Raw genomic sequence first — 25527 nt, forward strand, 5'->3', positions numbered from 1 at the left:
GGATAGTCAGAGGCTTTTCCCCAGGGTTGAAATGGCCAGCACGAGAGGGCATATTTTTAAGGAGCTTGGAAGTAGGTACAGAGGAGATGTCAGTGGTAAGTTTTTACACCGAGAGTGGTGAATGCGTGGAATGGGTTGTCGGCAGTGGTGGTGGAGGCGGAAACGATAGGATCTTTAAGAGACTCCTGGATGGCTACATGGAGCTCAGAAAATAGAGGGCTATGGGTAAAACCTAGGTAGTTCTAAGGTAGGGACATGTTCGGCGCAGCTTTGTGGGCTGAAGGGCCTGTTTTGTGCTGTACGTTTTCTTTGTTTCTTTGTTTCTGCTGATCACATTAATGTTCAGTGTCAGACACCCAGTGACTGTAAACACAATCTCCCACAGTCTGGTAGTTACCACAGTTTCTGTATTTTACATTCCGGGTTCCTCAGAGCCGCAGACACCAGTTTCACTCCTGAATCTCCCAGTTCATTCCTCCCGAGTCTAAACACAAACAGACAGATTGATGAACAAAGTGATTCAAACCGTGGGTTTGGGTGAATTTCTGTCACTAGGATATTTCAGGAAACATTAAACCCTTCAGTAAATCACTGATCGGAGTTCCCATCACTGTCAATGTCCCTCACTGCCCAGCTCCAGCGTATTCACCAAATGTCAGAAATTTAGTCTGTCGGTGTGACCCTGTAAACTCCACATATTCTGTCTCATTCCCCGATGGTTAGAAAAGTGTTCCTGATGTGAGAGGGTCGGGAGGGGAGGTATGAAGGACGGGAGAAAGACCCACAGTGAGGAAGATTTGTGAGTGGGAGAGGAGATGCGCCCATGGGGTCTGGGTCTGTGGTAGTGAGCACAGTCACACAGGTGATCTGATGAAGTCTCCAAAATTCCTTCACAAGGAACTACAGAACCCTCCCGTCCTTGGGGAATTGCTGACTGACCCCGTGGGCATTTGTCACAATTCTTCACAATCTGATTTACTACAAATTTACCGAAATTCCTTTACACTGAAACAACACAATGGAACAGTTTCACAGTTCAGATTGAGAGATAAATCAAGTTACCTCAACTCCTGGCACTTGTGCAGCCCGGGTCCCAGCCACTGGATTCCTTCATACTGAATGTGGCAGTTCCCCAGGTCGAGGTGTTTTATTGTATCACAGAGTCCGATGGCATGAGACAGGACCGCGCAGTCAATCGGGGTCAGTGTCATTTCACTGAATGAAAGTGTTTCCACAGATCCCAGTGTGGCCTGAGCCAGTGGACGATTCTGAGACTCAAACAGGTAGTGCAATGTGTTCAGGAGGCTCCTTTTACCAGCTTCACTCCATGTGTTTCCACTCCGGCGTTTAACCTCCTCCTTTACCCAGTCAATCACCCGGCAGGTTGTTTCATTAGGAAATGGACCCAGAAACTCCTCCAGGCCCCGAGCAGTCATTGGGTTGGAGAGACCAGCAACAAAACGGAGAAATACCTCAAATCGCCCATCAGTCGTGTTGTGGGCTCCAGTGAGGAATTTCAGGATATTTCCGGGATGTGGATTCAGGAATTGTGCGACTGCAGCTACAAACTCTTGGATGGTGAGGTGTGGGAATGTGTACACCACGCTCCGGGCAGAATACTCTCTCTCCAAAAGCTCCATCAGGAATCCGGACAGGAACTGGGAAGGCTGTAGATTGTAGTTGATCAAATCTCCATCTGTAAACACAATCTTCTTCTCGGACACTCCTCTGAAGGCCATCTGGCCAACTCTGAGTAACACATCACGGGGGTTCTCAATCTCACGGCCGTGGTTTTTCAGGATGTTGTAAATATAGTAGGAATACAGTTGGGTGATGGTCTTGGGAACTCGCTGCGGGTCCCTGACTCTTTGTGTGAAGAATGGGCCCAGTGCCAGAGCGAGGATCCAGCAGTAGGAGGGGTTGTAGCTCATGGTGTACAAGATCTCGTTCTCCTTCACGTGTTTGAAAACAGCTTCTGCCACCGTCTGATCTTCAAAATGTCTGATGAAGTATTTCTTCCGTTCCTCATCAGAAAATCCCAGGATTTCAGCCTGGATACCGATCTGAGCATTTTCCAATAAATGTAACGCAGTGGGGCGGGTGGTCACCAGCACTGAACACCCTGGGAGCAGCTTCCCCTGGATTAAACTGTACACAATGTCGGACACTTCACACCACCACTCGGGATCTGGGCACAGGTGCTTGGATTCTGTACCTCTCCGACTGTCAGCAAAATCGATTCTGTCCTTGAATTTATCCAAACCATCGAATATAAACAGCAATCCCTCTGGGTTCTTCCAGACCTCTCTCAGGATAGTCGCAAAGTAGGGATACTGATCCAGAATCAGTTCCTTCAGGCTTATTCTGTTGTTACCGGAGTTTAAATCCCGGAATTTGAAACTGAAGACAAACTGGAACTGTTGGTATATTTTCCCCATGGCCCAGTCATAAACAATCTTTTGAACCATTGTTGTTTTCCCGATCCCCGGGACTCCGGCCACTGCTGCCGTACTCCAAGATATGGAGTAACTTTGGGAAAATCTGCTCTGGAACAACTGATCAGTCCGGATTTTTTCCAGCACTCCGTGAAGATGTTTCTGTCTCCACTCCTCGTGGTCTCTGCCTTTTGCCAGCAGCTCATGTTCCACCAGTTTCCGATCTCGAACAGTAGAAATGACCGTGAGCTCAGCGTATCGATCAACAAGTTGGAAAACCTTCACCTTTTCCCTCATCAGCATCGTGTTCACTCTCAGTGTTTCAGTTTGTGCCCGCAGAGTCTCCTTGTGTTTCTGTTGAACAACTTCCATGGGAACAGACAGTGGACAAACTGTTAGATGCCTCAACTCAGAACTCAGTATTTAAGTGCACAAGAGTTAGTTAGCGCAAAGCTATTGCATTAACTGGATTCATCAATGGATGTTTGCACAGTAAAGTATATTTGATTAACAGACCCGAAACTGGACAGAGAGGCACGGTCTAGATAAAAATCCAATCATCACATTTCCACATTAATTGTGTTGTAAAGGTCAGTATTTTCCTGGTAGTTTACTGACCCCCGACTGTCCCGTACCAAAAAATCTCCCACTACTGTCACAACTGTCATTTTCTTCTGTGGAAGAAACTTTCAATCCTCAGTGTTGATGTGGCCTATGGAGATAGAGAAGAGGGTGGAGGGCATTCTGTCAAAGGAACAGGTTGGGGAATCACAGCTCCCCCACCCATCCCACCGTCACTGATTGAAAATACCAAGAAGTGGCTTTGCTGATCAGCACGTGCACTGTGGGTGGGTGGTTGGGGTGTGTTGGGTATCACAGTGTGTCAGGACCCTGGCAGGAGTGTGTGGGGTCTCACAGTGTGTCAGGACCCTGTCAGGGGTGTGTAGGGTCTCACAGTGTGTCAGGACCCTGTCAGGAGTGTGTGGGGTCTCACAGTGTGTCAGGACCCTGTCAGGGGTGTGTAGGGTCTCACAGTGTGTCAGGACCCTGTCAGGAGTGTGTGGGGTCTCACAGTGTGTCAGGACCCTGTCAGGTGTGTGTAGGGTCTCAGAGTGTGTCGGGACCCTGTCAGGGGTGTGTAGGGTATCACAGTGTGTCAGGACCCTGTCAGGAGTGTGTGGGGTCTCACAGTGTGTCAGGACACTGTCAGGGGTGTGTGTGCTCTCACAGTGTGTCAGGACACTGTCAGGGGTGTGTGGGGTCTAACAGTGTGTCAGACCCTGTCAGGGGTGTGTGGGGTCTCACAGTGTGTCAGACCCTGCCAGGGGTGCGTGGGGTCTCACAGTGTGACAGAACCTGTCAGGGGTGTATGGGGTCTCACAGTGTGTCAGGACTCTGTCAGGGGTGTCTGAGTTCTCACAGTGTGTCAGGACCCTGTCAGGGGTGTGTGGGGTCTCACAAAGTGTAAACACCCTGTTAGGAGGCTGTTGCGTCCTACTGTGTGTCAGGACACTGTCAGGGGTGTGTGGGGTCTCACAGTGTGTCAGGAACGTGCCAGGGTTGTGTGGGGTCTCACAGTGTGTCAGGATGCTGTCAGGGGTGTGTGGGGTCTCACAGTCTGTCAGGACCCTGTCAGGAGTGTGTGGGGTCTCGCAGTGTGTCAGGACCCTGTCAGGGGTGTGTAGGGTCTCACAGTGTGTCAGGACCCTGTCAGGAGTGTGTGGGGTCTCACAGTGTGTCAGGACCCTGTCAGGGGTGTGTAGGGTCTCACAGTGTGTCAGGACCCTGTCAGGAGTGTGTGGGGTCTCACAGTGTGTCAGGACCCTGTCAGGTGTGTGTAGGGTCTCAGAGTGTGTCGGGACCCTGTCAGGGGTGTGTAGGGTATCACAGTGTGTCAGGACCCTGTCAGGAGTGTGTGGGGTCTCACAGTGTGTCAGGACACTGTCAGGGGTGTGTGTGCTCTCACAGTGTGTCAGGACACTGTCAGGGGTGTGTGGGGTCTAACAGTGTGTCAGACCCTGTCAGGGGTGTGTGGGGTCTCACAGTGTGTCAGACCCTGCCAGGGGTGCGTGGGGTCTCACAGTGTGACAGACCCTGTCAGGGGTGTGTGGGGTCTCACAGTCTGTCAGGAACGTGCCAGGGTTGTGTGGGGTCTCACAGTGTGTCAGGATGCTCTCAGGGGTGTGTGGGGTCTCACAGTCTGTCAGGACCCTGTCAGGAGTGTGTGGGGTCTCGCAGTGTGTCAGGACACTGTCAGGGGTGTGTGGGGTCTAACAGTGTGTCAGACCCTGTCAGGGGTGTGTGGGGTCTCACAGTGTGTCAGACCCTGCCAGGGGTGCGTGGGGTCTCACAGTGTGACAGACCCTGTCAGGGGTGTATGGAGTCTCACAGTGTGTCTGGACTCTGTCAGGGGTGTCAGAGGTCTCACAGTGTGTCAGGACCCTGTCAGGGGTGTGTGGGGTCTCACAAAGTGTAAACACCCTGTTAGGCGGCTGTTGCGTCCTACTGTGTGTCAGGACACTGTCAGGGGTGTGTGGGGTCTCACAGTGTGTCAGGATGCTGTCAGGGGTGTGTGGGGTCTCACAGTCTGTCAGGACCCTGTCAGGAGTGTGTGGGGTCTCGCAGTGTGTCAGGTCCCTGTCAGGGGTGTGTAGGGTCTCACAGTGTGTCAGGACCCTGTCAGGAGTGTGTGGGGTCTCACAGTGTGTCAGGACCCTGTCAGGGGTGTGTAGGGTCTCACAGTGTGTCAGGACCCTGTCAGGAGTGTGTGGGGTCTCACAGTGTGTCAGGACCCTGTCAGGTGTGTGTAGGGTCTCAGAGTGTGTCGGGACCCTGTCAGGGGTGTGTAGGGTATCACAGTGTGTCAGGACCCTGTCAGGAGTGTGTGGGGTCTCACAGTGTGTCAGGACACTGTCAGGGGTGTGTGTGCTCTCACAGTGTGTCAGGACACTGTCAGGGGTGTGTGGGGGTCTAACAGTGTGTCAGACCCTGTCAGGGGTGTGTGGGGTCTCACAGTGTGTCAGACCCTGCCAGGGGTGCGTGGGGTCTCACAGTGTGACAGACCCTGTCAGGGGTGTGTGGGGTCTCACAGTGTGTCAGACCCTGCCAGGGGTGCGTGGGGTCTCACAGTGTGACAGACCCTGTCAGGGGTGTATGGGGTCTCACAGTGTGTCAGGACTCTGTCAGGGGTGTCTGAGGTCTCACAGTGTGTCAGGACCCTGTCAGGGGTGTGTGGGGTCTCACAAAGTGTAAACACCCTGTTAGGAGGCTGTTGCGTCCTACTGTGTGTCAGGACACTGTCAGGGGTGTGTGGGGTCTCACAGTGTGTCAGGAACCTGCCAGGGTTGTGTGGGGTCTCACAGTGTGTCAGGATGCTGTCAGGGGTGTGTGGGGTCTCACAGTCTGTCAGGACCCTGTCAGGAGTGTGTGGGGTCTCGCAGTGTGTCAGGACACTGCAAGGGGTGAGTGTAGGCTCACAGTTTGTCAGCAGCCAAAGAGGGGTGTGTGTGGTCTTACCCTGTGTGTCAGGACTCTGTCAGGGGTGTCTGAGGTCTCACAGTGTATCAGGACCCTCTCAGGGTGTGTGGGGTCTCACAGTGTGTCACATCCCTCTTATGGGTGTCTGAGGTCTCACAGTGTGTCAGGACCCTGTCAGTGGTGTGTTGTGTCTCACAGTGTGTCAGGACTCTGTCAGGGGTGTGGGGGGTCTCACAGTGTGTCAGGAACCTGTCAGGGGTGTGTGGGGTTTCACAGTGTGTCAGGACCCTGTCAGGGGTGTGTGGTGTCTCACAGCGTGTCAGGACTCTGTCAGGGGAGTGTTGTGTCTCACAGTGTGTCAGGACCCTGTCAGGGGTGTGTGGGGTTTCACAGTGCGTCAGGACCCTGTCAGGGGAGTGTGGGGTCTCACAGTGTGTCAGGACTCTGTCAGGGGTGTGTGGGGTTTCACAGTGTGTCAGGACCCTGTCAAGGGTGTGTTGGATCTCACAGTGTGTCAGGACTCTGTCAGGGGTGTCTGAGGTCTCACAGTGTATCAGGACCCTCTCAGGGGTGTGTGGGGTCTCACAGTGTGTCACGTCCCTCTTATGGGTGTCTGAGGTCTCACAGTGTGTCAGGACCCTGTCAGTGGTGTGTTGTGTCTCACAGTGTGTCAGGACTCTGTCAGGGGTGTGGGGGGTCTCACTGTGTGTCAGGAACCTGTCAGGGGTGTGTGGGGTTTCACAGTGTGTCAGGACCCTGTCAGGGGTGTGTGGGGTCTCACAGCGTGTCAGGACTCTGTCAGGGGAGTGTTGTGTCTCACAGTGTGTCAGGACCCTGTCAGGGGTGTGTGGGGTTTCACAGTGCGTCAGGACCCTGTCAGGGGAGTGTGGGATCTCACAGTGTGTCAGGACTCTGTCAGGGGTGTGTGGGGTTTCACAGTGTGTCAGGACCCTGTCAAGGGTGTGTTGGATCTCACAGTGTTTCAGGACTCTGTCATGGGGTGTGTGTGGCCTCACAGTGTGTCAGGACTCTCTCAGGGGTGTGTAGCGTCTCACAATGTGTCAACACTCTGCCAGGAGGCTGTTGCGTCTCGGTGTGTGTCAGTCCCCTGCCAGAGTCGTGTGGGGTTTCATGGTATGTCCGGAACCTTTCACTGGTGTGTGGGGTCTCACAGTGTGTCAGGATCCTATCAGGAGTGTGTGGGGTCTCAATGTTTGTTAGTATCCTCTTAGGAGGGTGTGCTGTCTCTCATTGTGTTTGGATCCTGCCAGGGTTTTATGGGGTCTCAGTGTGTGTCAGGACCCTGTCAAGGATGTGTGGGGTCTCACCGTGTTTCAGTACCCTAAGAGGGGTGTGTGGGGTCTCACAGTGTGTCAGGACCCTGTCAGGGGTGTGTGGGGTCTCACAGTGTGTCAGGACCCTGTCAGGAGTGTGTGGGGTCTCACAGTGTGTCAGGACCCTGTCAGGGGTGTGTAGGGTCTCACAGTGTGTCAGGACCCTGTCAGGAGTGTGTGGGGTCTCACAGTGTGTCAGGACCCTGTCAGGTGTGTGTAGGGTCTCAGAGTGTGTCGGGACCCTGTCAGGGGTGTGTAGGGTATCACAGTGTGTCAGGACCCTGTCAGGAGTGTGTGGGGTCTCACAGTGTGTCAGGACACTGTCAGGGGTGTGTGTGCTCTCACAGTGTGTCAGGACACTGTCAGGGGTGTGTGGGGTCTAACAGTGTGTCAGACCCTGTCAGGGGTGTGTGGGGTCTCACAGTGTGTCAGACCCTGCCAGGGGTGCGTGGGGTCTCACAGTGTGACAGACCCTGTCAGGGGTGTGTGGGGTCTCACAGTGTGTCAGACCCTGCCAGGGGTGCGTGGGGTCTCACAGTGTGACAGACCCTGTCAGGGGTGTATGGGGTCTCACAGTGTGTCAGGACTCTGTCAGGGGTGTCTGAGGTCTCACAGTGTGTCAGGACCCTGTCAGGGGTGTGTGGGGTCTCACAAAGTGTAAACACCCTGTTAGGAGGCTGTTGCGTCCTACTGTGTGTCAGGACACTGTCAGGGGTGTGTGGGGTCTCACAGTGTGTCAGGAACCTGCCAGGGTTGTGTGGGGTCTCACAGTGTGTCAGGATGCTGTCAGGGGTGTGTGGGGTCTCACAGTCTGTCAGGACCCTGTCAGGAGTGTGTGGGGTCTCGCAGTGTGTCAGGACACTGCAAGGGGTGAGTGTAGGCTCACAGTTTGTCAGCAGCCAAAGAGGGGTGTGTGTGGTCTTACCCTGTGTGTCAGGACTCTGTCAGGGGTGTCTGAGGTCTCACAGTGTATCAGGACCCTCTCAGGGTGTGTGGGGTCTCACAGTGTGTCACATCCCTCTTATGGGTGTCTGAGGTCTCACAGTGTGTCAGGACCCTGTCAGTGGTGTGTTGTGTCTCACAGTGTGTCAGGACTCTGTCAGGGGTGTGGGGGGTCTCACAGTGTGTCAGGAACCTGTCAGGGGTGTGTGGGGTTTCACAGTGTGTCAGGACCCTGTCAGGGGTGTGTGGTGTCTCACAGCGTGTCAGGACTCTGTCAGGGGAGTGTTGTGTCTCACAGTGTGTCAGGACCCTGTCAGGGGTGTGTGGGGTTTCACAGTGCGTCAGGACCCTGTCAGGGGAGTGTGGGGTCTCACAGTGTGTCAGGACTCTGTCAGGGGTGTGTGGGGTTTCACAGTGTGTCAGGACCCTGTCAAGGGTGTGTTGGATCTCACAGTGTGTCAGGACTCTGTCAGGGGTGTCTGAGGTCTCACAGTGTATCAGGACCCTCTCAGGGGTGTGTGGGGTCTCACAGTGTGTCACGTCCCTCTTATGGGTGTCTGAGGTCTCACAGTGTGTCAGGACCCTGTCAGTGGTGTGTTGTGTCTCACAGTGTGTCAGGACTCTGTCAGGGGTGTGGGGGGTCTCACTGTGTGTCAGGAACCTGTCAGGGGTGTGTGGGGTTTCACAGTGTGTCAGGACCCTGTCAGGGGTGTGTGGGGTCTCACAGCGTGTCAGGACTCTGTCAGGGGAGTGTTGTGTCTCACAGTGTGTCAGGACCCTGTCAGGGGTGTGTGGGGTTTCACAGTGCGTCAGGACCCTGTCAGGGGAGTGTGGGATCTCACAGTGTGTCAGGACTCTGTCAGGGGTGTGTGGGGTTTCACAGTGTGTCAGGACCCTGTCAAGGGTGTGTTGGATCTCACAGTGTTTCAGGACTCTGTCATGGGGTGTGTGTGGCCTCACAGTGTGTCAGGACTCTCTCAGGGGTGTGTAGCGTCTCACAATGTGTCAACACTCTGCCAGGAGGCTGTTGCGTCTCGGTGTGTGTCAGTCCCCTGCCAGAGTCGTGTGGGGTTTCATGGTATGTCCGGAACCTTTCACTGGTGTGTGGGGTCTCACAGTGTGTCAGGATCCTATCAGGAGTGTGTGGGGTCTCAATGTTTGTTAGTATCCTCTTAGGAGGGTGTGCTGTCTCTCATTGTGTTTGGATCCTGCCAGGGTTTTATGGGGTCTCAGTGTGTGTCAGGACCCTGTCAAGGATGTGTGGGGTCTCACCGTGTTTCAGTACCCTAAGAGGGGTGTGTGGGGTCTCACAGTGTGTCAGGACCCTGTCAGGGGTGTGTGGGGTCTCACAGTGTGTCAGGACCCTGTCAGGAGTGTGTGGGGTCTCACAGTGTGTCAGGACCCTGTCAGGGGTGTGTAGGGTCTCACAGTGTGTCAGGACCCTGTCAGGAGTGTGTGGGGTCTCACAGTGTGTCAGGACCCTGTCAGGTGTGTGTAGGGTCTCAGAGTGTGTCGGGACCCTGTCAGGGGTGTGTAGGGTATCACAGTGTGTCAGGACCCTGTCAGGAGTGTGTGGGGTCTCACAGTGTGTCAGGACACTGTCAGGGGTGTGTGTGCTCTCACAGTGTGTCAGGACACTGTCAGGGGTGTGTGGGGTCTAACAGTGTGTCAGACCCTGTCAGGGGTGTGTGGGGTCTCACAGTGTGTCAGACCCTGCCAGGGGTGCGTGGGGTCTCACAGTGTGACAGACCCTGTCAGGGGTGTGTGGGGTCTCACAGTGTGTCAGACCCTGCCAGGGGTGCGTGGGGTCTCACAGTGTGTCAGGATGCTGTCAGGGGTGTATGGGGTCTCACAGTGTGTCAGGACTCTGTCAGGGGTGTCTGAGGTCTCACAGTGTGTCAGGACCCTGTCAGGGGTGTGTGGGGTCTCACAAAGTGTAAACACCCTGTTAGGAGGCTGTTGCGTCCTACTGTGTGTCAGGACACTGTCAGGGGTGTGTGGGGTCTCACAGTGTGTCAGGAACCTGCCAGGGTTGTGTGGGGTCTCACAGTGTGTCAGGATGCTGTCAGGGGTGTGTGGGGTCTCACAGTCTGTCAGGACCCTGTCAGGAGTGTGTGGGGTCTCGCAGTGTGTCAGGACACTGCAAGGGGTGAGTGTAGGCTCACAGTTTGTCAGCAGCCAAAGAGGGGTGTGTGTGGTCTTACCCTGTGTGTCAGGACTCTGTCAGGGGTGTCTGAGGTCTCACAGTGTATCAGGACCCTCTCAGGGTGTGTGGGGTCTCACAGTGTGTCACATCCCTCTTATGGGTGTCTGAGGTCTCACAGTGTGTCAGGACCCTGTCAGTGGTGTGTTGTGTCTCACAGTGTGTCAGGACTCTGTCAGGGGTGTGGGGGGTCTCACAGTGTGTCAGGAACCTGTCAGGGGTGTGTGGGGTTTCACAGTGTGTCAGGACCCTGTCAGGGGTGTGTGGTGTCTCACAGCGTGTCAGGACTCTGTCAGGGGAGTGTTGTGTCTCACAGTGTGTCAGGACCCTGTCAGGGGTGTGTGGGGTTTCACAGTGCGTCAGGACCCTGTCAGGGGAGTGTGGGGTCTCACAGTGTGTCAGGACTCTGTCAGGGGTGTGTGGGGTTTCACAGTGTGTCAGAACCCTGTCAAGGGTGTGTTGGATCTCACAGTGTGTCAGGACTCTGTCAGGGGTGTCTGAGGTCTCACAGTGTATCAGGACCCTCTCAGGGGTGTGTGGGGTCTCACAGTGTGTCACGTCCCTCTTATGGGTGTCTGAGGTCTCACAGTGTGTCAGGACCCTGTCAGTGGTGTGTTGTGTCTCACAGTGTGTCAGGACTCTGTCAGGGGTGTGGGGGGTCTCACTGTGTGTCAGGAACCTGTCAGGGGTGTGTGGGGTTTCACAGTGTGTCAGGACCCTGTCAGGGGTGTGTGGGGTCTCACAGCGTGTCAGGACTCTGTCAGGGGAGTGTTGTGTCTCACAGTGTGTCAGGACCCTGTCAGGGGTGTGTGGGGTTTCACAGTGCGTCAGGACCCTGTCAGGGGAGTGTGGGATCTCACAGTGTGTCAGGACTCTGTCAGGGGTGTGTGGGGTTTCACAGTGTGTCAGGACCCTGTCAAGGGTGTGTTGGATCTCACAGTGTTTCAGGACTCTGTCATGGGGTGTGTGTGGCCTCACAGTGTGTCAGGACTCTCTCAGGGGTGTGTAGCGTCTCACAATGTGTCAACACTCTGCCAGGAGGCTGTTGCGTCTCGGTGTGTGTCAGTCCCCTGCCAGAGTCGTGTGGGGTTTCATGGTATGTCCGGAACCTTTCACTGGTGTGTGGGGTCTCACAGTGTGTCAGGATCCTATCAGGAGTGTGTGGGGTCTCAATGTTTGTTAGTATCCTCTTAGGAGGGTGTGCTGTCTCTCATTGTGTTTGGATCCTGCCAGGGTTTTATGGGGTCTCAGTGTGTGTCAGGACCCTGTCAAGGATGTGTGGGGTCTCACCGTGTTTCAGTACCCTAAGAGGGGTGTGTGGGGTCTCACAGTGTGTCAGGACCCTGTCAGGGGTGTGTGGGGTCTCGCAGTGTGTCAGGACGCTGTCAGGTGTGTGTGGGGTCTCACAGTGTGTCAGGACCCTGTCAGGGGTATGTCGGGTCTCACAGTCTGTCAGGACCCTGTCAGGGGTGTGTGGGATCTCACAGTCTGTCAGGACCCTGTCCGGAGTGTGTGGGGTCTCAATGTTTGTCAGGATCCTCTTAGGAGGGTGTGGTTTCTCTGAGTGTGTTAGGAACATGTCAGGGGTGTGTAGCATCTCACAATCTGTCGGGAACCTGCGAGGGGTGTGTGGGGTCTCACAGTCAGTCGGGACCATGTCAGGGGTGTGTGGGGCCCCTCAGTGTGTCAGGACCCTCTCAGGGTAGTGTGGGGTTTCAGAGTGTGTCAGGAACCTATCAGGGGTGTGTGGAATCACACAGTGTGTCAGGACACTGTCAGGGGTGTGTGGGGTCCCACGGTGTGTCAGGAACCAGCCAGGGTTGTGTGGGGTCTCACAGTGTGTCAGGATGCTGTCAGGGGTGTGTGGGGTCTCACAGTCTGAAGGACCCTGTCAGGAGTGTGTGGGGTCTCACAGTGTGTCAGGACCCTGTCAATGTTGTGTGGGGTCTCGCAGTGTGTCAGGACACTGCAAGGGGTGAGTGTAGGCTCACAGTTTGTCAGCAGCCAAAGAGGGGTGTGTGTGGTCTTACCCTGTGTGTCAGGACTCTGTCAGGGGTGTCTGAGGTCTCACAGTGTATCAGAACCCTCTCAGGGGTGTGTGGGGTCTCACAGTGTGTCACGTCCCTCTTATGGGTGTCTGTGGTCTCACAGTGTGTCAGGACCCTGTCAGTGGTGTGTTGTGTCTCACAGTGTGTCAGGACTCTGTCAGGGGTGTGTGGGGTCTCACAGCGTGTCAGGAACCTGTCAGGGGTGTGTGGGGTCTCACAGCGTGCCAGGACTCTGTCAGGGGAGTGTTGTGTCTCACAGTGTGTCAGGACCCTGTCAGGGGTGTGTGGGGTTTCACAGTGTGTCAGGACCCTGTCAGGGGAGTGTGGGGTCTCACAGTGTGTCAGGACTCTGTCAGGGGTGTGTGGGGTTTCACAGTGTGTCAGGACCCTGTCAAGGGTGTGTTGGATCTCACAGTGTGTCAGGACTCTGTCAGGGGTGTGTGGGGCCTCACAGTGTGTCAGGACTCTCTCAGGGGTGTGTAGCGTCTCACAATGTGTCAACACTCTGCCAGGAGGCTGTTGCGTCTCGGTGTGTGTCAGGCCCCTGCCGGAGTCGTGTGGGGTTTCATGGTATGTCCGGAACCTTTCACTGGTGTGTGGGGTCTCACAGTGTGTCAGGATCCTATCAGGAGTGTGTGGGGTCTCAATGTTTGTTAGTATCCTCTTAGGAGGGTGTGCTGTCTCTCATTGTGTTTGGATCCTGCCAGGGTTTTATGGGGTCTCAGTGTGTGTCAGGACCCTGTTAAGGCTGTGTGGGGTCTCACCGAGTTTCAGTACCCTAAGAGGGGTGTGTGGGGTCTCACAGTGTGTCAGGACCCTGTCAGGGGTATGTCGGGTCTCACAGTCTGTCAGGACCCTGTCAGGGGTGTGTGGGATCTCGCAGTCTGTCAGGACCCTGTCCGTAGTGTGTGGGGTCTCAATGTTTGTCAGGATCCTCTTAGGAGGGTGTGGTTTCTCTGAGTGTGTTAGGAACATGTCAGGGGTGTGTAGCATCTCACAATCTGTCGGGAACCTGCGAGGGGTGTGTGGGGTCTCACAGTCTGTCGGGACCATGTCAGGGGTGTGTGGGGCCCCTCAGTGTGTCAGGACCCTCTCAGGGTAGTGTGGGGTTTCAGAGTGTGTCAGGAACCTGTCAGGGGTGTGTGGAATCACACAGTGTGTCAGGATACTGTCAGGGGTGTGTGAGGTCTCAATGTTTGTCAGGACCCTGTCAAGGATGTGTGGAGTCTCACCGTGTTTCAGTACCCTAAGAGGGGTGTGTGGGGTCTCACAGTGTGTCAGGACACTGCCAGGTGTGTGTCGTCTCACAGTGTGTCAGGACGCTGTCAGGGGTGTGTAGTGTCTCACAGTGTGTAAGGACCCTGTCAGGGGTGTGTAGTGTCTCACAGTGTGTCAGGACCCTGTCAGTGATATGTGGGGTCTCAGTGTTTGTCAGGATCCTCTTAGGAGCGTGTGGTGTCTCTCAGTGTGCTAGGACCCTGTCAGGGGTGTGAGTGGTCTCACTGTGTGTCAGGACCCTATCAGGTATTGTGTAAACACGTGATGAAGACCATGGAGCGGCTGATAATACAGAATCTGAGGCCACAAACCAGGCACGCCCGGGTTCCGCTTCAGTTTGCGTATAAGGAGAAGGTGGGAGTGGAGGATGCTATCACGTATTTGCTGCACAAATCACTCTCTCACCTAGATGGGGTCAGTTGTGCTGTGTGGATTACATTCCTTGACTTCTCTAGTGCCTTTAACACCATCCAGCCCAAGATCTTAAAGCACAAACTAACGGAGATGGGAGTAGACTCTCACATGGTGGATTGGATAGTGGACTACTTGACAGATAGACCTCAGTATGTGCGGTTGGGAGACTGTAGGTCTGACACAGTGGTCAGCAGCACAGGAGCGCCACAGGGAACCGTACTCTCTCCGGTCCTGTTCACCCTGTACACATCTGACTTCCAATATAACTCGGAGTCCTGCCATGTGCAGAAGTTCGCTGATGACACGGCCATAGTGGGGTGTGTCAGGAATGGACAGGAGGAGGAGTATAGGAAACTGATACAGGACTTTGTGATATGGTGCAACTCAAACTACCTGCGTCTCAATGTCACCAAGACCAAGGAGATGGTGGTGGACTTTAGGAGATCTAGGCCTCATATGGAGCCAGTGATCATTAATGGAGAATGTGTGGAGCAGGTTAAGACCTACAAGTATCTGGGAGTACAGTTGGACGAGAAGCTAGACTGGACTGCCAACACAGATGTCTTGTGCAGGAAGGCACAGAGTCGACTGTACTTCCTTAGAAGGTTGGCGTCATTCAATGTCTGCAGTGAGATGCTGATGATGTTCTATAGGTCAGTTGTTGAGAGCGCCCTCTTCTTTGTGGTGGCGTGTTGGGGAGGAAGCATTAAGAAGAAGGACGCCTCACGTCTTAATAAGCTGATAAGGAAGGCGGGCTCTGTCGTGGGCAAAGTACTGGAGAGTTTAACATCGGTAGCTGAGCGAAGGGCGCTGAGTAGGCTACGGTCAATTATGGAAAACCCTGAACATCCTCTACATAGCACCATCCAGAGACAGAGAAGCAGTTTCAGCGACAGGTTACTGTCGATGCAATGCTCCTCAGACAGGATGAAGAGGTCAATACTCCCCAATGCCATTAGGCTTTACAATTCAACTGCCAGGACTTAAGAACTTTTTTTTTTAAAGCTATTATTAATGCTTTTTGAGTTAGTGATTTAGATGCATATCATATTATTACTGAGTTAAGTATTGTATGTAAGGAGTTTTTGCTACAACAAGTGTATGGGACATTGGAAAAAATGTTGAATTTCCCCATGGGGATGAATAAAGTATCTATCTATCTATCTATCTATCTATCTATCATTCAAAGTATTCAGGTGAAGCAGGATAATATAATATTAATTGTTGAAATGTTTACCTTAAAGAATGTGACATTGGTTGAAATAATGTTCTTCAATAATCAGGGAGAGGGTCTATTTAGTATTCAGAAATAGATATGGGTATTTCACTGCCATGACAATTCCCTCAGCAAACAGCATGAAGAACAGTGAAGAATAAGTTTGTAGGGAAACCGTACAGAATTACCAAATCCTTAGTGCAGAGAAACGGAGGGTTTTTATTGTCTGAATGTGGACTGGAAAAACATTAACACAGATGACAGAAATGTGAGCAGTTTGAAATCTTCCTCTGGTACCATTTGAAAATTAACATCTTTGGAATTAGTTCTTGGAAATGAGACAGGCTGAGGCAGGCTGAATGTGGATGTTGGCCTAGATACTTTATATTTCTGTTCAAGGGCTTCGAGCGATCAGTTAAAACATTGGTTACTGTAAGATTAATAATTTTTACGATATCTGTCTTTGCTTCACTCTCTACTCTGTTAAATGTGCAGTTGAGTAATCGAATTCAGTCTGAGATCATGACCCCTGACAATCTCTTGAGCCCATGGACTGCCCTGGGCTCCATTTTCACCGACACAATGTGTTTACGGATGTAGTGAGTTTCTTATCCAGTCGATCACAATTTAATTGCAATATTACTTATAGAGATGTTCAGTTCTCTCCACCTTCCTTGCCGCAATCCCACAACCCTCGGTTTCTCTGTCCTAATTCCCATCTCTCACCCTTCCACAGTGTCCATCACACAACACATCAATCTCAGCTTCTGTGGACTGAGATGAGGATTTTGTCCCCATGTCACCCTCACGAACACTGTCTCCTGATGGAATTCCCAGGATTATTGAGTGGCAAATTAAACTGGATAACTGTAGCAGTGTTTGCACTATGGGAGTGCAGATGTGAACAGAGTGGGGTTCATATGCTGCTTTGGGGTTGAACAGACTAGGTGGGGTGTTACCTGCTTTTCTCATTAAATTATCATTGTTATTCTGTGACGAGAACTTCAATGGATTCCCGGTTCTAAAAAGGATCATCTGTAGGATCTGAGGGAATTTAGAAAAGTGATTTGGGATGAGGGCTGTACTGGGGGTTGTGTGGTTGTAGGGAAAGGATTTCACCTTTCAGAGTAAGACATTTCCCATAGTGTCTTGCCCTCTTCTCCATTCTGACCCCGGTGGAGGGATCTGTAGTTGCGGGACACAGAGAGGAGTGATCCCGTTCAGCAAGGCCCCGAACTCTCTGAGTTGTTCCTCATAATGTCCGGTGAAAACTCTCCCTCCAGCAAACATTTTTCCATGCGCTGTGTCACGGTGGAACATTTACCTGATCAAATCCCCGTGGCTCAACAACGACATGGCCCTACACAACATCAACCTGTGGTGGAAACAGCGGTTTCTTTACTTAGCGTTCAGCTCACTGGGAATCTCCGGTACGGGTTGACGGACCGGAACAGAACCTGTTAGGATTTAAACAATTTGACACACTTCAATTCCTCTAATTATAAGTATGTAATGTTTGAATCCAAAATTAAATTAATCTCTGATACTATCTCACCATATTCCTGTATTTCTTTCAGTATTTCTGTTTATTGAAAACTTGAAATGACTGTTTATTCCTGAGAATATAGTAACCCATTACCATCACTCTCCTGGTAAAGTCCATCACCACCGCTTTGCTCTGGGTTACTGTCTGCCTGCCTGGTCAACCCCTCCCTCAGCAAATCTCTGGAATATCTCACAAAATGCAGGAGCTACTCAGCAGGTCAGGCAGCATCTCTGGAGGAGAATTAACAATCAACGTATCGAGACAAGGCCCTTCAACAGACTGGAAATGAGGGGACAGAAATTCTGGATATTGTCACATTACTTTCTATTCCTTGTGATCCTGATCCGAAACATTAACTGTTTATTCCTCTCCATGGATGCTGCCTGACCTGCCGAATTCTGCCAATGTTGCTCAAAACTTTAAGCATCTGCAGAACGTCTTGTGTTTTGAAGCACCTCTCTGTTTTAATGTCCGTCTCAGTTTGCAAGACGAACAAAAAGCAGACAGTAATTGCACCCCTTCCACATGTGATTGTTCCCCCAGAGATGTTAATTCTCTCTCTCTTCTCTCTGCTCAGTCCCCTCACAAATATTTGGTGAATTGCCAATATTGCATTAAACTCAGACACAGAGTTAAGGCAATATTTATAAATTTGCAGACATACCCGTGTCCTTTCCCGATGTTGACGTCTCTGGAACTCCTCCTCTGCCCGCCTGTCCAGGTGTGATCAGATTTTGCTGCTCTGCAACAAACAAAATTAACAGGAGGGTCAGTGTCGCTTGGGGGACGTTGGTGGTGAACCCAAATGCAAAACACAGTCACTGAGGTACAAGGAAAAGGACTAGTTGTATCAAGAAAGCAAGGGAAATGGGGACGAAACGACGCTGGACATCAACACAGGCGCTGGACGAGACCAGGATTCAGGGCCTGGGCTGCGACATGGACTACAGGCACAGGACCCGGGCGTGGACTAGGAACAAGCGGCCTGGACGAGGAACACGGTACTCCGGAACAAAGCCTGGACAAGGACCCAGAACCTGAGTCTTGGTTGGAACTAGGAGCCTGGGTCTTGACTCGGAAAACGAGACACATGGACAGGACGAGAACACGAAGCCTTGACTAGGTTTTGGGGAAACTGGAAACACAGAACCTTCTCTTGGACATGATGCAGCTTCAGAAGGAAGAGAAAGGAACAGTCCTGCACTGAAGCTGAACCCAGGAGGTATTTATGTAGCCAGCCCAAAGTGAGAATCAGGTGCCTCAATTGAGACACCCCAGTAGAACAAGTGAAAATCATAATGAGGATCGATGGACTGGACCATGAACCGGAATGCGGACTTCATGGACCGGACCACAACAGTCAGACATTAATTGAGGTGCAAAGGAGAACATGTTTTGTTTTTAAACTGAGGAAAGCACTTCCAAACATCTTGGAACAGCCACTGACACGGCTGGATCCACCTGCGCCCATCCACACACACTCACACAATACTTTCAGCTTTCTCCATGGATTGTACACTGTGCCGGGTTTCTCCGGGGTGCCCTCGCTATACTGCTGGCAGTTCCTTTTTATGAACCAATCTTGTGTCTTGGACCAGCAGGAATGTGCCAACAGAATATCAAGGCAGGTTGAGCAGACTGTGCCCACCTATTTGGTCCTCCAACCACTGGTGGCGCTATGGTGAGTAATGGCAACGGTTATACCAGTGTGGGTTGAAACATTTCTGCTGACGATGAGACTTCTATTCCTCTCGTCACTGAATTATACAGATTTCTCAGTCACACCTGATTCCCACCGTCTCCTTTCAGTTTAACATCCCCCGGCATTGACACCTATGTAAATATATCGTTTGACAGAACTGAAATATCTAATACCAGAGGGCATTTGGTTTGGGTGAGTTCTGGTAGAATCAAAGAGCATGTGGGTATTTTTTCAAAGAGCGGTGGGTGCCTGGAATGTATTGCCTCAGTGGGGGACGAAGCAAATATGATTGGCGTGTTTAAACTGCTCCCAGATGAACACAAAATGGAAGGTTCTGGTCAATAATGTAAAAGAGGATATCACATTTCTTCCCTTCCCGCCTCCCCAGATAGATAAAGAGTAAAATAGAAAATGGATGTTGAACCACTGGAGAATGAAGTTGCTGACCTACTAAAAAAGAAATGGCGGAAGAACTCAATAAATACTTTCCGTCAGGAATAGCAGACAAACTCATCAGTATTTTCCATTGCTGCTGCAGCGGTATGCCAGATAGTTAAGAGTGCAATGAGGTAGAAGGGAGTGCGGTTGCTATTACGGCAGAGAAGCTGTTTTCAAGGCTGAAATGTCTGAAGTGAGATAATGCACCTGGACTGGATGGCACAGTATATCAGGAGTCTGCCTTGGGTATGTGGGGATTCCCCGTGTGTTTGGCACCAGGAGTGAAGGTCTTAGCAGAATCAACAACTCTATCTCATTTACTATTTGGAGAGGGATAGGAACAGACAAGTTAGGAAAGGTAAAATTGGATTAATAGGCAATATGAGACGATCAGGCAGGAACTTGGAAGCATAAACTGGGACAGAAGTTCTCAGGGAAATGTACGGCAGAAATGTGGCAAATATTCACAGGTTATTTGCCTGGAGTTCTGAATAGGTATGTTCCAATGAGACAGGGAAGTGATAGTAGAGTACAAGAACCACGGTGAACAATACCAGGTATACATCCATTCATGAAGAAGAGCTAATGAAAGGTTCGAAAACTGGCTAATGATAGAGATCTAAAAAATACAAGGCTAGCAGGAAGCAGCTTAAGAATGAAATTAGAAGAGCTAGAAGGGGCCATGAGAAAGCCTTGGAGGACTGCATTAAATAAAACCCCAAGGCATTCTACAAATATATGAAGAGTAAGAGGATAAAACATGACAGAATAGAACCAATCAAGTGTGACAGTGGAAAAGTGTGTATAGAACCGGTGGAGATAGCAGAGGTACTTAATGAAAATTTTGCTTCAGTATTCACTGCAGAAAAGGATCCTGGTGATTGTAGAGATCAGTGGACTGAAAAGCTTAGCATACAGATATGAAGAACGAGGATGTGCTGGAGCTTCTGGAAAGCACCAAGTTGGTTAAGTCACCAGGACCGGACGGGATGAACCCAGGCTTCTGTGGGAGGCGGGAGAGGAGATTGTTGAGCCTCTGGCGATGATCCTTTCATCATCGATGGGAACGGGAGAGGTTCTGGAGGATTGTAAGATTGTGGATGCAATTCCCTGCTTCAAGAAAGGGAGTAGGGATAGCTCAGGAAATTATAGACCAGTGAGTATTACTTCAGTGGTTGGTAAGTTGCTGGAAAAAATCCTGAGGCGGGATTTATGAACCTTTGGAGAGGTATAATATGATTAGGAATATTCAGCACTACTCTGACAAAGGCAGGTCATTCCTTACGAGCCTGATTGAATTTTTTGAGGATATGACCAAACACATTCATAAAGGTAGAGCCGTAGATGTAGTGTATATGGATTTAAGCAAAGTATTTGATAAGGTACCCCATGCAAGGCTGATTGAGAAGATAAGGAGACATGGGATCCAATGGGACATTGCTTTGTGGATCCCGAATTGGCATGCCCGCAGAAGGCAAAGTATGGCTGTAAATGGGTAATATTCTGTATGGAGGTCAAGTGACTAGCAGTGAGCCTCTGGGATCTGTTCTAGGACCCCTACTCTTTGTGATTGTTATAAATGACCTGGATGAGGAAGTGGAAGGAAGGGTTAGTAAATTTGCTGATGACACAAAAGTTGGGGGTGTTGTGGATAGTGTAGAGGGCTGTCAGAGGTTACAGTGGGACATTGATAGGATGTAAAACTGGGCTGAGAAGTGGCAGAAGGAGTTCAAACCAGATAAGTGTGAGGTGGTTCATTTTGGTAGGTCAAATATGATGGCAGAATATTGTATTAATGGTAGGAGTATTGCCAGTGTGGAGGATCAGAGGGATCTTGGGGTCCAAGTCCAAAGGATGCTCAAAGCAGCAGTGCAGGGTTAATATGTTATTAAGAAGACATACCGTGCATTGGCTTTCATCAATCATGGGATTGAGTTTAGTAGCTGAGAGAGAATATTTTAGCTCTGTAGAACACCTGTCAGACGCCACTTGGAGTACTGTGCTCAGTTCTTGTTGCCTCACTACAAGAAGGATGTGGAAACCATCGAAAGAATTCAGAGGAGATTTACAAGGATGTTGCCTGGATTGGGGAGCAGGCCTTATAAGAACAGATTGAGTGAACTTAGCCTTTTCTCTTTGGAGCGACGGAGGATGAGAGGTGACGTGATAGCGGTGTCCAAGATGATGAGATAATTCCCGGAATGAACGGGTTATGATATGAGCATCTTGTGGATAGTCAGGGCTTTTTTTTTTTCGCCAGGGCTGAAATGGCTACCACGAGAGGGCACGGTATTAAGGTGCTCGGAAGTAGGTACAAAGGAGATATCAGGTGTAAGTTGTTTTGTTTTTTACGTAGAGAGAGGCGAGTGCGTGAAATGGGCTACCGGCAGCGGTGGTGGAGGCCAATACGATAGGGTCTTTTAAGAGAATTCTGGATAGGTACATGGATCTTAAAAATTAGAGGGCTACGTGTAACACTAGGTAATTTCTAAAGACAGGACATGGTCGACACAGATTTGTGGACCGAAGAGCCTTTATTGTGCCTCTATAGAGTTTCTATGTGTCTATCAACAGACGTCCAGAAACATTGACTGTACTCTTATCCACAAATGTTAACTGTTCTGCTGAGTTCATCCAGCATTTTGTGGGTGTTGTACCAATTTCCAGCACCTTCAGATTTCCTCTTGTGTGTGAGCAGAAGCAACAGCTGGATTCGTGAAAAATACATTATAGCATTTTCAGGATGCAATGAGACATTCTTTCAATTGTAACTTGCGTCCAGAACTCAGCACATGATTATGGTGAAAAAAATCGATTCCCAGGTTGTGCCAAGCCATTTCTAAGATTTGAGATGCTGTTTGAACCGGGCATTTCATCACTCACCTATCAGTTGAGTGGGTACCTGAGATAACCCTTGGGAGATGTTTATGTCTTCCTGTGGGTCGGGGCCTGTTTAAGTCAAAAGGCTTTCGTGAAAACAGAGTTGATAAATTAAAATTGTTATAATTCAGTACTGTATGACTTTGTGTTCAGTGCGTGTCTTTAACATACCGAGCTCCTGTAATTCCTTGAGTATTTTGTTCAACTTCTGTAACTCAGTCCGCATTTTCACAAAAGATTCCCACATCGCCCTTCCAGTTTGCGAGCCTTCTCCCATCATCAAACTGAGGAAGAGTGTGATACTCTCTGTCCGATTTTTCTTCAGTTCAGTGACTTCCTATAAAAGAAAAACAGTGAATTCATTCGGTTGCACACGAAAAGACATGGAGAATATGACAGAATATACCTCATTGTCTCGGTAGCTTTCTGAACAGGCACAATCATTGCTATTTCATCTACCGAACTACTTCGTCCTCCCTCTAAATATCTGGGCTTTACCACGCAGAGAGATGTGTAACTGAAGGAAATTCCAAATCAATATTGTGCCCGAATAAGGACAATCAGCAGGAGAGGTTTTGTGATTAGTTTGCTCAATTCGTCAGATTCGCAACTTTGCTTCAGTTTACTGAAGAGTGGCATGAAACATCTGTATAAAATTAAATCAATACTGCAAAACAAAACAAAACAAAATGACACAATGTGAAAACATGTAGCAGTTTATCCGTTATTTATGGAGAGAGGAATAAGGCTTATGTTTCAAATATTTCATTAGTAGAGATATCTATATTTGCCAATATTGATATTGAATTTGTTAGAGCAGTTTCTCACAACTTCATCATTTCATCCTTCAGGGTTTCAGCTAAGTCAAGCCAGCATCACGTGACACATTAATTAAAAGGACATTTTACTGAAGGTGACAGCAAGCAAACAGACATGGCCGTCAAGTTGCCGCATCAACCCATTGCTTTAATCAGAAACAGTGAAGAATTCAGGAATTTGCATTTGACCTGTTAGATATTTTCTTTTGGCATAACTACTGCTGATATAAAATCCCTCACCACATATTTGGCAATGGGGTTAGATTGTTAGTGCAGGCAGAATTTCTGTGTATGTTATTTTTTTTCATCCAATGAACAGTGCTCCAAGACACATATCCGATGGCGTTGGAAATGGCAGAATGATGCGGAAACAATGCGGAGTAAATTGCAGAGTGACAACAAGGCAAAGGGAGGGTAGAGCGGGAGTTAAAAAGATGGAGTGTGGGATCAAGTCTCACATAGATGGGAACATGACTGAATTTTCAGAGGCTGCAGTGTAGATAATTGGAACAGGCCACATTCAGTGTAACAGGCATTCGGTAAGTTGTGGGCGAGTTCGGTCGCAGCGGCTTCTACGGGGTCAGTAAAAGGTGCTACGTTATTCCTAATGATCGTAAGATCCTTCTATGCATTAGGAACCTAACGTAATGCTGGGCAACACCATCAGCAAATTTTTCGCGGGTGGAGAACATGAAGGAGCTACTCAATGTGCTACTTCCTGAGTCCAAAGGAGGTTTACAGTCTAATAGCCAGTGGCAAGTTTGATTCACCAATTCATTGGTCTGAGAACAGGGGAGGATGGCGTGGGAGCTGCGTGGTAGCAGTCGTAGTGAGGATATGAGCTTAAGCCAGGAATGAGAAGTCGAAACCAGTTCACACCCCCGGTAGTGGTGTGACACAGCCTCCAGGATGGAGTCAGTGCTCTCTCCCAGTGTTTGGCTCGGCAGAATACAAGCGGTGCTGTGGACTGGACTGATGGCCTCATGCCGCGGGGTTGCCTGTTTTATAGTTACCAGCAAAGAGGCGCCTTAGCTGGTGCACTACAATGTTCACTTGACAAAGGCAAAGCTCTATTGTGGTCGACTGAAGGTTTCAATAGTTTGGGCTGTAAACTGCATGCATGCATCTTTGGATGGTTGCATTTCACTGATATTTTCAGTTGGCCTTTAACAATGTGCCGCACATGAGGCTGCTTAGCAAGCTATGAGCCCATAGTACTATATGAAAGATTATGGCGTGGACAAGGCAGTGGTCGATTGGCAGGGACAGAGAGTGGGAATAAAATAAGCTTTTACTGGCTGGGGGAAGTTGACCAGTTGATATAGCATTGATTTGGATGATGGAATTGATGGCTGTGTTGCAAAGTTTTCAGACGATATGAAGATAGGTGGAAGGGCATGTAGTTTTGTGGAAGTAGAGGCTACAGAAGAATTTAGACAGATTAGGAGAACGGGCAAATAAATGGCAGAAGGTATACAGTGTTGGGGTATGTTCATATACTTTGGTAGAAGAAAATAAAGCGTTGACAATTTTCTAGACAGAGAGAAAATAAAAGAAAAACTGAGGTGCAAAGGGTCTTGGGAGTCCGTCTGCAGGATTCCTTAAACGTTAATTTGCAGGTTGAGTCTGTGGTGAGGCAGACAAAAACAATGATGGCATTCACTGCAAGAGGTCTAGAATATAAAAGCAATGATATAGAGCAAAAACATTTATAAAGCATTAGTGAGACGCCACTTGGTGTATTGTGAGCATGTTTGATCCTTTTATCTCGGAAAGTATGTGCTGAAACTGGAGAGGGTTCAACAGGTTCACGAAAAAGACTACAGGATTGAATGACTTGCTATATGAAGGGCGTTTGAAAGCTCTAGGCGTGTCTTTACCAGAAATGAGAAGGACGAGGGTAGACCTCATTGAAATCACCGAATAACGAAAGACTTTAATAGATAGGACGTCGAGAGAATGTTTCCTATGGTGTAAGAGTATAGGACGAGAGGAGACAGCCTCAGTATACAGGGTCGTTGTTTTAGAACGGAGATGAGAAATAATTTATTTTGCCAGAGAATGAGGTTGAGAGGCATTAGAGAGGTTCCAGTGAAGAATCACAAGAAAAATTCCTGGAATGAAAGTGTTAACGTATGAGGACCCTTGGGCGATTCCGCGCCTGTACTCCCTGGTGTTCAGAAGGATTACGGGGAGCATCATTGAAACCTATGAAATATTGAAGGGATGTAGTTATGATGTTTTCCATATTTGGGGAGTCTAAAACCAGAGAACACAGCCACAGGATAGAGAGACCTCCATTTAGAAAGGAGATGAGGAAGAAAGTCTTTTAGATGAGATTAGATTAGATTATGAGGACACTGAGTCCTCGTTTATTGTCATTTAGAAATCTATTCGTTAAGAAATGATACAATGTTCCTCCAGTATGATATCACAGAAACACAAGACAGACCAAGACTAACTTAGAAAAAACACATAATTATAACATATTGTAGCGATGTACTACATACAGAGCTAGAGACAACAACAGCAGTCGGTAAATCGTTTCAAGACTAGTTTATTCAAACTTCGCGGCGCTGGCATTTAATCCCTAGCGCCCGCCCTCTCCGGGCGGAAATGACGTCGGAGGTGCATTACCAAAGCACTGGCTATTTGTGAGCCGGTTCGCCTGCGCAGAAAGTGGGTCGCCACATACTCCCTCCACCAGAACCGGCGATACACCGCCCAATGTCCACAATCTGGATCAGCCTCTGTTTGGGAGGTCTGCTTCTGCGCCGCGGTGCCTGAACCTCGACC

The 25527-nt window shown here is 50.0% G+C and overlaps 1 protein-coding gene across 1 annotated transcript in view; it reads right to left on the reverse strand.

Moving 5' to 3' along the window:
* Window positions 1-393: 393 nt before the first annotated feature.
* Window positions 394-25527, reverse strand: part of LOC140722871 (NACHT, LRR and PYD domains-containing protein 3-like) — a 50798-nt gene continuing 25664 nt past the window's right edge. The window contains exons 4-9 of the mRNA XM_073037508.1: window positions 22085-22250; window positions 21917-21982; window positions 17558-17635; window positions 16074-16231; window positions 1063-2246; window positions 394-484 (exon numbers count right to left, since the gene is read on the reverse strand). Coding sequence (XP_072893609.1) covers window positions 394-484; window positions 1063-2246; window positions 16074-16231; window positions 17558-17635; window positions 21917-21982; window positions 22085-22250 — 1743 coding nt within the window. The remainder of the gene's footprint in view (window positions 485-1062; window positions 2247-16073; window positions 16232-17557; window positions 17636-21916; window positions 21983-22084; window positions 22251-25527) is intronic.

The sequence above is a fragment of the Hemitrygon akajei genome, unplaced genomic scaffold, assembly GCF_048418815.1.
Source record: "Hemitrygon akajei unplaced genomic scaffold, sHemAka1.3 Scf000092, whole genome shotgun sequence".
NCBI lineage: Eukaryota > Metazoa > Chordata > Chondrichthyes > Myliobatiformes > Dasyatidae > Hemitrygon > Hemitrygon akajei.